Consider the following 12735-nt stretch of genomic DNA (forward strand, 5'->3'; position numbering starts at 1 on the left):
AAACAAACTCGTAATGCATCTGTAATGTACTGTTTACACAAATAAAACACTTTGATTTCACTTATCAAGCACATAATTAAAAGTATGTTAAACATACTTGAAATTGTTCCACTTTAGCACATGAAAGTAGAATAAATACACTCGAAATTTTGCTTTATCACAATTAAAATTAAAATTCAACATAAATATATTTAGTACAAAAAAAGCATTCCCGAAATAGCACTCTTTACGTTAACTAATCATTAACAAAATTAAAGTATACTGATCCTTAGTCTGTTGTAAGTACACTTAAGTTTACCAAAACTTACTTGGCATGTTATTTTTTTACTCGAGTAGCTAATCCTATTTCTATAAACCCCGCACAGATTATTTTTAGCCTAGCGCAGACATTTGACGCAAGAACGGTTATAATATTCACTATCATCTAAACCTTTACTTTCTATAACTGTGAATGCGCAGCTAAGGGAAAGAAAGGAAAAATGGAGGGAGGGGGGCCTTTGAAGTCATGGTCCGTCCCTGGTGATGCAACAGGTTTAAATTCCAAGCAGGATATAAGGCGCATTTTACGTCCAGACTAGTCCAGATGGTGCAACTGGATTTGTTTTTTATTAGCCTAATAGCACATCTCATTTTTTCCTGAAAGAAATGAGACGCGTATTCAAATACATCAATGTCTTAATGTGTTAATGATTCACCTGCAGTAACGTTATAGAGTTGATGAAATGTATCGACGCAGTTGGAGTCACGCATGCGCAGTACAATGATAAAACAAATTTAAGGTTTGCTTTCTGTTGACATTTAATTCGTTTTCGTTCAACACGAAATGAACGGGGCAAGCAAATTTAATTTAGTGGGCATATCTGTGAAATAAAAATGTGAAATAAAAATCTTAAAATGTGACATAGACGAAGAGAGCGTCTCCGCCCTGCCCACAGACGCATCACCTGTAACAATAGGTTACAACGGACTGTTTACACACATTCATACAGACCTGCTTTTCTTTTAATGTTAGTCTAGGTGGAATACGTGCACATACTGAGCAATATACAATATAAAACTTAATAAAACAACAGGCTGTTGGTTTTAATGTAAGCGTTCTATTACTCGAAGGCATTTCATTTATTCACGCGGACATTTTTTCCATCATGCACCGAAATCAACGCCTTTTATCGGTCGCAGTTGTTCTGGTGCCCGCTCTCCTGCTCTCCATATATTACGGGCACGAGAATTTCTGGGACAAACCATTCCCGCAGGTACTGAGGTATGAAACCACTCTATTTTTTGCTGTTATTATGTCGTAGAGAATCCCGATAAGGATGTAAATTCACAAGTGGCCTAACTGGTGAAAAAGCTCTAGACACCGTCACAGAAATTGTAATGGTTATAATGGGAAATATTTTGATTTTTATGGAAAGTACAACTTTATGGGTCTCTGCTAGTGTGGCTGAGAACCAATGGGACACTATTAAAATACTGGACAACACATAATGGGAATTTGTAAATGTATGTTTAATGGTCCGTTAATGCATTTGTATTGGAAACCATTCGAGTTTGAATAGTTTTCTTTACAGGAGGAATAAATACTGGGTTGTTTCAAGTCACGTTCGGGTTTTTATGGACAAACCCAATATGTTGGTTTAAAATTAACTTTAAAAAGTCAATTTGACTGGCATTGCGTTATTAAATGAATCATATTTGTTTATAATACAACAAAGCAGTGCAGTGTTGGCTTGCTCAACGGGAGACTGCATTTATTTAACATTTTTAACATGTTTCTGTGACATTTTATTTTATTAGATATTATTTATCAGAATGATCTTGCTTGTTCTATAAACACCATGCGATGTGCTGTGTATTGTCTACCTGTTTTTTTTTATTCCTGTAAAGCTGCTTTGGAACAATGTTGTGAAACGCGATATAAATAAACTAGGATTTAATTGAATGATGTTTTTATATTCTTCCTATAACATTCATAAACAATTTCCTCAATTCATGCATGAATTCATGCGGAAATCTGTGTTGTCTTTATTTGCTAAGAACAAACTCCATGCAAATCATTTGTACATTTCCTTATATTTCCCTTACACAAGTTTGACAAAATCCACAAGTTGTTACAGTGAACCGCTGATCCAGAATTCCTACAAACCAAAGTGAGTACATCTGTCACAAGTGAGTCATCGTTTATTATCGTTCCCTGAAATCAGTAAACTTTATTGTTTACCACCAAACTTTTTGATATTTATCGTTGTCTCAGCATAGCATTTCCCAAAGACAACCCTCCGCCCTGCACCTGCAAAAATACCGAGCCAGCAAAGCAGTACGTCCCAAAAGATGAGATGGAAGATCTAGGGAAACGCCGAGCAGAAGAGTACCGACAACATCAGATCAGGTTCATGACTTCATCATTATGAACTATTGTTACGTCTCCTAGGGTTTACGAGAGAGAACGTAACATAATGATAAAAAATTAAATAACATAATCGATGAGAAAATCTCGTCTTCCTCTCTCCCTGCTCTTTTCACTGTATCAATGTAACAAAACAAGTTCTCCTAAAGTTTTAACCCAAATAATTCCCCTAACAAAACAAAGCAAAATCAAAGACATTAATTTTACGTCTCTCCCTAACTAACGAAAAACAAGTGAAAACAAAGAGTGATTTCAACAAACCATCACACAGATTGGTAGAGCTTGACTCAAACAACTCAATGGTCATGGCGATGTAACCTCACTTTAGGTTCACATCTGACAAGTTAGTTAATGGTAAATAAACCCGACAATATCTCTGTGATTGAGATTTATCTTTGAGGCCATCTGTGTAGCAGCTAACCACGTTAAAGATGATTTGAAGCACTGCGTAGGCTGGGTTTATTATACTCGACGCATCCACATGTTTGCTTGGGTGCGCACGTCAAATATGACGTCATCGCGGTGTTCGCGAAGTTCGCTTTTGGTGAGCGCGAGCTCATTTCGCCTGGCGGTGTGCACAACGTTTATACACGCGCCTGGCTCCCCAAACGGTCGAGACGTTTTATTCTGAATACAATATAAAACAGACACATTGATGATAAAAGATGTCTGTACAGGTGCAGCCAAAATCTCTTCAAAGTTGTTCATGTTGACTGCGGCGCCGCGCGAACTGTTCGCTTGGGTCACAAAAAAAGGCCGTGCACGCCGCCACGCGAAATGAGCTCGCGTTCAGCCAAAGCGAACTTCGCGAACACCGCGATGACGTCATATTTGGTGCTCGCATCCAAGGGAACTAGGGGATGCGTCATATATAACCCAACCTGTACGTTTAGACCGCCGCCGTCGGTACGCCACGCTGCTCCTCGCTGCTGCTCACATTGAAAATGAATGACTTCCGGCCACTTTGGCGCTCTCGACGGCGGCGGTCTGAACGCACAGTGACAAAAAGAGAGATAGAGAAAGAGAGAGAGGGGGAAACATATACACAATTACGTCACAGGATGAGACACTATCAATTACCCATCACAATATAAACTGTATGGAGATTAAAAGCATTTAACAAAAATCTTTACCTCATGCCGCACACAGAACGGGCAAACAGAACGATGTTCTTCTACTTGCCCCTCCTAACACCCCCCTTCAGTATCCCATCAGAGGATTCAGAGTGTCGCCCATGAATAAAACTCTTATTCCTGGTGAGTCGGATTTGTGATGCTTTACTGTTTGCATTGGAAATTTCACATTCAAGGTGAGATATGATATGTAGATATTTATTTAGAATTTGCGCTGTGTGTCCACCCAGCGCCTTTTTTGTTGGTTGCAATGATACACGATATAATTTGGCAAACAATTTGTTCTTGATATTTGGAAATTGTGGTCAGTTTGGATATCATCAGGTACTATCAGGGATTTTCTGAGACTACATGTCCAAACAGCGTTTCACTCAAAGAGCATTTTACATCTCTCTTGGGTCGGAAAAATGTTGCCTCCCATAGCAAACAATTGAAAAAAGACCCTTTGGTGGACACATGTCTTACTGTAAAATAAAAAAAATCAGTTGTATGTTGTTTTGTGGTAATTTCTCACTGTACTAACTACAGAAATTTGTCATTGTTGAAGGTCTAGCTCTGCACGCACAAAACCAAACAATTTACGAGGTTTGTTGTGCTCAGTTTTCGGCCTAAGGTGGAGGGCTCACAATTTCCACTCAACCTGTATTGAGTCAAACTGTTTTGAGGATCTCCTATACCTTTTGCCTTCTTCTGTTTGGGAATGAGCTGATGGGATGTCAAATGTGTGCAGGTGTCGCTGAAGGTGGGGAAAGGTGTGCTGTCAGTAATGGATGTTCAGGAAGGAGAGGACGTGGACGGACAGAATGAAGCGAATCTGACCATCTCCTCCACCAGTCTTGAAAAACTCAATGATCTGCTGAGCCGAGTGACCTACACCAGCACCATCTACCACATCAAGACTGAAGATCTCTGTGAGTAACCATTCCGAATGTTCATTTTAATTCAGCATTTCTAGATGTATTGTTGGAATATTAGAGATTATTAGAACTGCCCCGACTCTGCCTGATTTCAAATCTACCTTAAAGACATACTTATTTTCTTTGGCTTTCGATGTCCCTTGACAACCTGTCTTTGTTTCGTGTATATCTATGTATATATTTTACATTTTTACACATTTTGTGTCCTGTTTTTTCTCATGTGGCAAGTAGCCATGTAAATAGCAAGTAGCATTATCCCTTACAAAGCAAATATTCCGTTCTTGAAAAATACAGAGCATCTTTTCTGTTATTTCCACCTGTGTTCTGGTTTTCATTTTCTGCAAATAAATTTGAAATTTGGTAGAAATATTATTATTATTTTACAGAATGAAACAACAATGATCATTTTACCTAAACACAAACCTACAGTATATAGTATATTCAGAAAAACATTGGTCTCAAAATACTCTTTATTCTGTCATCTTTTATTTACCTTCATGTCATTTGAAACCTTTATCTTTTTATCTTTTTAGAAGATATTTTGAGAAATATCTCAGTGGTTGCGTGTCCATACTATGGAAGTCAATGTTGTTTAATGACCACCGTTCTTCAAAATATCTTCTTTTGTGTTCTGTTCCGAATGACATTAGGGTGAATAAATAAAAGCTGATTTTTTATGTATAGGTGAAAGATCCCTTTAACATTAAATGTGGTGGTGTTAGGCAATACAGTGGTTAAAACACGCTATGTTTCCACCTGTGAGATGGGTAAAACCCATCCCCCCCAAAATTTGCGTTGCAAAAGGTATGAAAATTTCTGTGACACGACCTCCACACTCGTATTTCAGGTTATGTGTGTGGCCAGTACCCCTTGTCTTGACTTGATGCAGGTCTGACTTGTGGGGATTAAAGTACTGACATGTGCAATGATTTATAATAATGACTGATTATTGTAATGTCAAAACAAATTCATTCACAGCCGCTATTTTCTGGCTTCTTTGGCAGTTTAAACAAGTTTTTTAAGATGCGTTTTGGTTGTTAAAAATATTCCATGGATTTCTATGCTTTTATCCTATTTATAGGATGTATCTATCTGTTTAGGACATCATGGCATTTTCAGCCTAATGGATTTAAATGAGTATGAATGGAACGTCTATAGTGCGACCACGACATTCCCGTTGGTCTTTGTTTGTGTTGTGTTAAGTACAGTTTTGCTTTTGTATTGTGTTGCTCTCGGAACATTATAATTTAATAAATTATTATATTTAATGAGGAATTAGATATAAGATTAGTTTAAAGGTCCATTCACATCGCATTTATTAGAATGATATTGCTTGCTCTAAAAACACCTTGCACTGTGCTGTGTTTTACCTTTTCTTTATCTCTTCTCCTGTAAAGCTGCTTTGGAACAATGCACATTGTGAAAAGGGCTATTTAAATAAAATGGATTTTAACTGAATTGAATCGAAAGATTGAAGTATGTTCATAACCAAAGAAAACTGAACCACATTGACTTCCACTGTATGAACACAAGACCACTGAGAATGAAAATGAAAAAAAATATCTAAAACTATTTCCTTATCAAAAAGGAACAACTGCCAGATCAAGCTGATATTAAACCAGTTCGGCAACCACCTCCTTGTTTGGACTTGCTGGCAGAGTTTATGTTTCACAAACATGTCTCAGATGACTGATAATATTGTGTATCTTATTTTTTTACCAGGTAAAAACATAATTGGAACTAATTTGTCCTATTCACATGAATAGAAAAGAATGTTTATTTATAACCTTTTTTTGCCAACAGCTTACTTCTCTTTTGAGAACTATGAGGTCATTTTTCCAATCGAGATCAAACGTCCATCAGTTCCTGTTCTTTATGATCTGGGGAGGGGTAAGCAAAAGACATGTCATTACGTAATTTAACATACTTTAACGACAATTGCAACTACAATATTTCCACATTGTGAGCACAAGTTGGAATTTGAAACATGACCAAACTTCTCTCTCTCTCTATAGAGATAAACTCTCAGGTGACTGTACTGGTGAAAGCATTTTTGAGATACAAAGAACTAAAAGTTCTTATAAAGAGTATTCGTGTGAACTACCCAAACCTAAAGATCATTATTGCAGACGACAGCCATGAGCCAGAGAAGATTGAAGGAGACAATATAGAGCATTACATCATGCCTCCAGCACAGGTATTGAAGTTTAAATTCGCAGTTATTGATTTACTAACATTGTATTATAGATTTGCATTGCATCACTCAATTCACGTGTGGCAACCATAGTACAAAAAGATGTTGTTCTCATGTTGATGCAGGGAAGAGATCATGCGGGCATTAGAGAGACTAGAACGAGCAATGTCTATTTCATTACATAAAATAAAAGGTCTGTGGATTTTAAGTATAAAAAAAGGATAAAAGTCAGGCAGGAGCTACGACTTGCTTTAATATTATAAAGACTTTCCATCAAAGATGCGTTAGGACACACGGTACTAAGGCTTTTAGCAGAGATACTCATAGATATCTATAGAGATACTTTCCAGCAGGGAGTCGTTGGAGAGAAACATCGTCTTAAATTCACCCAAGAGGAGGTTGCTTTGATTCAGATAAGTGTGTGACTAACATTGATTTTTCGATTTGATAAGTTGTTGTTTTTATTCTAATATTAGCTGTGTGACGGAGCAGTTTTGAGCGTCATTGTTTATCTGGACCCGCTTCAATGTCCAGATACTTTGAGAGAGAGAGCGAGAGCGCTTTGGCGCTTAAACTGTAGAGAGAGCGCGTTTAACTGTCTTACTCAATTATGAATAAATTTATATTTAATCTGTGGGTCACATGCCCACGATCCATACCGGATCACGGATCAACCGCATTCAAATTCATCACTGTGCCGCAGGGGAGAGGAAACGCGTGTTTTAGAGTTGTTTGTCCATTTAGGTCTGCTGTACAAAACATGGCGGCAAGTTCAATGTATGTAGGCCCACTCTGTTTGTAGATATAAACAGCTTATTCTAAGGTATTACAAACATAACGGTTCATTATGTAAGGTCTTACACCTCTGAAGAAATAGTTTTGTATATTTTATTGCATTTCTGTTAAGAGATCCTACTAAAAACCAAGTATTGTTCCTTTGAGCTGTGTTTAAGATAAATGTTGTTTGGTTTGTTTAGGGTTGGTTTGCAGGCAGAAATCTGGCAGTGTCACAAGTCACCACTAAATACTTCTTATGGGTGGATGATGACTTTGTGTTCCTGAACCAGACACGTATAGAGAGTTTTGTGAAGATCATGGAAGCCGTCCCTGAACTAGATGTGGTGAGCATCCATTTTATGAACAAGGGTTTCTTATCTGAAACGTTTGCAGAAGTTACAGACCTGTGCTGATATCTTTAGGTTGGCGGTGAGGTTGATGGAAATCGGTTTGCCTTTAAATTGCTCTATCAAGAGGGAAACAGCGATGAAGGCGGCTGCATCACACGTGTCAGAGAAAAACACGGACCCGTGCCGGGATTGGACAAATGCTTCTTCGTCGATGGGGTCGTCAACTATTTCATGGCCCGAACGGATGCTGTGCGAAGGGTCGGTTTTGACCCGTTCCTCAAAAGGGTGGCTCACACTGGTAGGTGGACTGTGAAGGATTCTGGGTAATTAAAAGATGTTGTAAGGTAATTTTGGAATATTATATAAAAAAAGAAATTGGATGGAAACGGGAAGATGAATATGCATATGCATCAAAACATAAGCTCTCATTTGAGTCAGACAACTGAACTCTGAACGCAAAATGAACGAGCATGAATTTTTACTTTTACTAGTAAAAATATGTCTTTTTAGGCATTATATTATATCAACATGCATTCCACACGAATAACACATAAAACTGTCCTATCCACTTTTTTCTGAACTTTGTTTTTCATTTTCTTGTCTGCTTTTAGAATTCTTCATCGACGGACTGGGAGGTTTGTTAGTCGCCACCTGTGAAGGTCTCCGAATCGGCCACCAGGAACGCAAGGTCACAGGAGATTATAATAAGTACAGGTTTCCGCCCAAAAGTGATTCAAATAATAAAATGAAACACCATTTCTTCAAGAATCATCTCAAGTGTATCAAGTATTGAGGAGAACAGATGTCTCATCTTACAACACCCAACTCCTCACATTGATAAAGTAAGAACAAAAGTGAAGGGTGACTTGAGTGAAACTTCTTTGATCTGAAGGTGTGTGTGCTTAAATGCCTCAAACTAATTTTGTCAGCAAAATATAATTGTGCAATCAACTAAGATTATTTAGTTACCAAATTATTTTTAATTCGGATATATTGGAGTGAATAATGAAGAAAATATTTTAACTGTTCATCTTGTCTGCAAATTCAAGGCAAAGGGTGACTACAATGAAGATGGTGAAATATACAATAAATAAACCAATGATGTAAAGGGTTTCGGGAAACCCCGCCCAGCTTAATTTTGGATCTGTAGTGTTTATTTAAGTTGTAAAGGAAAGAATCTGAATGTAGCATGAAATGTTTTGACAGAACATAACTGCCAGAGCTTAGTAAAGAAATGTTTATGTATTTATTACATATTTTTCTATTCATTGTATGTCACGAATCACATGACATAGCCTAAATATCTCATTGTCAAAGAGCACAAAGCTTTAATGTACATTGAAAACAAGTCATCTGTGGCACAGTTCTAATAGTTTGTTAAAATGATTTTGGTGAATTTAACGGTTGTAACACTTGATTTATTAGATGGTTTTGTGGCTTATGTGTGTTTTATTTGATGGTGTTTTAGAGATTTTTTGTCTAGTTTTCTAGTCACATACTTCAATAGGCTTTTGTGTCTTTGTTAAAATGCCACAGTTTTTCTCACTGCACTGTTAATCCCACAGCCATGCAAACACTCATGAAAGTATGGAAAGAATGGTGTGATTTTTTTCTGTTATTTATTTTTTTAGTGTAAATGTGTAAATATGGTTGTCTCTAACAAAAGACATTAAACCGTTTTACTATATCTGCTGTGTAAAGTATTTCTTGTACATATACACTATGCCTATAGAATCCGAGATGTTGCAGATCTAGTGTTTTCCCTCCAAATCCGGCATGAATGTTCAACAATGTGACAAGCAAGGCGGGACGAGAGCTGTGAGGGACAGACGCTGGGCCGGGGACACGAGTGATAATGAGGGTCAGCTGCGCATTGCACCGGCCGATCAGCAATCGATGTTAAGCAATACTTAGGATTAAAAATGGGTTAAATAAATAAACACAACGTCATGGTAGATCGATTGAGCTCGCTCGACTGTCAAAGCAACATCGTCAAGACCCCTCGAACAATTTATCATGGATTTCTCGTAGTAAAGGAGTGGTAATCTGTTTTTTGCTGACTAATTTGTATGCTTAATGTTTTACACGATTATAAAATATGGTTACTGTTGTAAAGCGTATTGATTTTAATAATGACAATATAGCTCATACTTTATCTGTACACAACTGTGTTTGCCCTAAAAAATTAATGTCACAAACTCTAGATATCTTCAGATCTACAACGTGGACGACGTTTTGCTGTTGACGTGTTACTAATTCACACTGTCTTTCAAGTAACTTGTAGGCTGATCCTTCACTTTTCCTTTGACACTTATATGAATGGCATTTAAAATACAAATATTTAATCATCGAAATACATTTATTCAAGTTTATTATGTTCTCTTATAGAGGACGACGACAATGTATGTCAAAGATGTACTGCCAACTTTCCTTCATTTCTTTCAATTTTCAGCATTTTTTCCCTTGGTTTTAATTTTTTTATGACCAATAGCATTAATATAAATTTTAAATATACACTTGCCAAAAATGTACTCCCCCTCTATCTCAGATTAATAGGATCACAGGCATCCTCATATAGAGGTTGTGTCTTGACTGGTAGGTGGACTGTGAATGATTCTGGGTAGTTAAAAGATCTTGTGAGGTAATTTTGGAATATTATATAAAAAAAGAAATTGGATGGAAACGGGAAGATTTGAATGAATATGCATCAAAACATAAGCTCTCATTTGAGTCCGACAACTGAAATCGGTCTCTGAACGCAAAATGATAGAGCATGAATTTTTACTTTTACAAGTAAAAATGTGTAATATGTCTTTTTAGGCATTATATTATATCAACATGCATTCCACACGATTAACAAATAAAACTGTCCTATGCATTTTTTTCTCAGCTTTGTTTTTCATTTTCTCGTCTACTTTTAGAATTCTTCATCGACGGACTGGGAGGTTTGTTAGTCGCCACCTGTGAAGGTCTCCGAATCGGCCACCAGGAACGCAAGGTCACAGGAGATTATAATAAGTACAGGTTTCCGCCCAAAAGTGATTCAAATAATAAAATGAAACACCATTTCTTCAAGAATCATCTCAAGTGTATCAAGTATTGAGGAGAACAGATGTCTCATCTTACAACACCCAACTCCTCACATTGATAAAGTAAGAACAAAAGTGAAGGGTGACTTGAGTGAAACTTCTTTGATCTGAAGGTGTGTGTGCTTAAATGCCTCAAACTAATTTTGTCAGCAAAATATAATTGTGCAATCAACTAAGATTATTTAGTTACCAAATTATTTTTAATTCGGATATATTGGAGTGAATAATGAAGAAAATATTTTAACTGTTCATCTTGTCTGCAAATTCAAGGCAAAGGGTGACTACAATGAAGATGGTGAAATATACAATAAATAAACCAATGATGTAAAGGGTTTCGGGAAACCCCGCCCAGCTTAATTTTGGATCTGTAGTGTTTATTTAAGTTGTAAAGGAAAGAATCTGAATGTAGCATGAAATGTTTTGACAGAACATAACTGCCAGAGCTTAGTAAAGAAATGTTTATGTATTTATTACATATTTTTCTATTCATTGTATGTCACGAATCACATGACATAGCCTAAATATCTCATTGTCAAAGAGCACAAAGCTTTAATGTACATTGAAAACAAGTCATCTGTGGCACAGTTCTAATAGTTTGTTAAAATGATTTTTGTGAATTTAACGGTTGTAACACTTGATTTATTAGATGGTTTTGTGGCTTATGTGTGTTTTATTTGATGGTGTTTTAGAGATTTTTTGTCTAGTTTTCTAGTCACATACTTCAATAGGCTTTTGTGTCTTTGTTAAAATGCCACAGTTTTTCTCACTGCACTGTTAATCCCACAGCCATGCAAACACTCATGAAAGTATGGAAAGAATGGTGTGATTTTTTTCTGTTATTTATTTTTTTAGTGTAAATGTGTAAATATGGTTGTCTCTAACAAAAGACATTAAACCGTTTTACTATATCTGCTGTGTAAAGTATTTCTTGTACATATACACTATGCCTATAGAATCCGAGATGTTGCAGATCTAGTGTTTTCCCTCCAAATCCGGCATGAATGTTCAACAATGTGACAAGCAAGGCGGGACGAGAGCTGTGAGGGACAGACGCTGGGCCGGGGACACGAGTGATAATGAGGGTCAGCTGCGCATTGCACCGGCCGATCAGCAATCGATGTTAAGCAATACTTAGGATTAAAAATGGGTTAAATAAATAAACACAACGTCATGGTAGATCGATTGAGCTCGCTCGACTGTCAAAGCAACATCGTCAAGACCCCTCGAACAATTTATCATGGATTTCTCGTAGTAAAGGAGTGGTAATCTGTTTTTTGCTGACTAATTTGTATGCTTAATGTTTTACACGATTATAAAATATGGTTACTGTTGTAAAGCGTATTGATTTTAATAATGACAATATAGCTCATACTTTATCTGTACACAACTGTGTTTGCCCTAAAAAATTAATGTCACAAACTCTAGATATCTTCAGATCTACAACGTGGACGACGTTTTGCTGTTGACGTGTTACTAATTCACACTGTCTTTCAAGTAACTTGTAGGCTGATCCTTCACTTTTCCTTTGACACTTATATGAATGGCATTTAAAATACAAATATTTAATCATCGAAATACATTTATTCAAGTTTATTATGTTCTCTTATAGAGGACGACGACAATGTATGTCAAAGATGTACTGCCAACTTTCCTTCATTTCTTTCAATTTTCAGCATTTTTTCCCTTGGTTTTAATTTTTTTATGACCAATAGCATTAATATAAATTTTAAATATACACTTGCCAAAAATGTACTCCCCCTCTATCTCAGATTAATAGGATCACAGGCATCCTCATATAGAGGTTGTGTCTTGACTGGTAGGTGGACTGTGAATGATTCTGGGTAGTTAAAAGATCTTGTGAGGTAATT

The 12735-nt window shown here is 36.7% G+C and overlaps 1 protein-coding gene across 3 annotated transcripts; it reads left to right on the plus strand.

Moving 5' to 3' along the window:
* The first annotated feature begins 681 nt into the window (after positions 1 to 681).
* On the plus strand, positions 682 to 9465 carry LOC130414587 (beta-1,4 N-acetylgalactosaminyltransferase 2-like). 3 transcript variants are annotated; one of them, XM_056740556.1, is made up of 11 exons: positions 682 to 1261; positions 2091 to 2150; positions 2255 to 2389; positions 3557 to 3663; positions 4088 to 4125; positions 4271 to 4451; positions 6261 to 6347; positions 6473 to 6654; positions 7629 to 7772; positions 7851 to 8076; positions 8390 to 9465. In XM_056740556.1, exons 1-11 carry the CDS (start codon positions 1146 to 1148, stop codon positions 8569 to 8571), a joined length of 1458 nt encoding a protein of 485 aa, XP_056596534.1. In that variant the 5' UTR covers positions 682 to 1145; the 3' UTR covers positions 8572 to 9465. The 3 variants fall into 3 exon arrangements, with proteins under 3 accessions (XP_056596534.1, XP_056596533.1, XP_056596535.1); XM_056740555.1 differs by lacking the exon at positions 682 to 1261 and having other exon boundaries at positions 1274 to 2150; XM_056740557.1 differs by lacking the exon at positions 682 to 1261 and having other exon boundaries at positions 1277 to 2150; positions 2260 to 2389.
* Positions 9466 to 12735: the final 3270 nt, after the last annotated feature.

Source organism: Triplophysa dalaica, chromosome 24, assembly GCF_015846415.1.
Source record: "Triplophysa dalaica isolate WHDGS20190420 chromosome 24, ASM1584641v1, whole genome shotgun sequence".
Taxonomy (NCBI): Eukaryota; Metazoa; Chordata; class Actinopteri; order Cypriniformes; family Nemacheilidae; genus Triplophysa; species Triplophysa dalaica.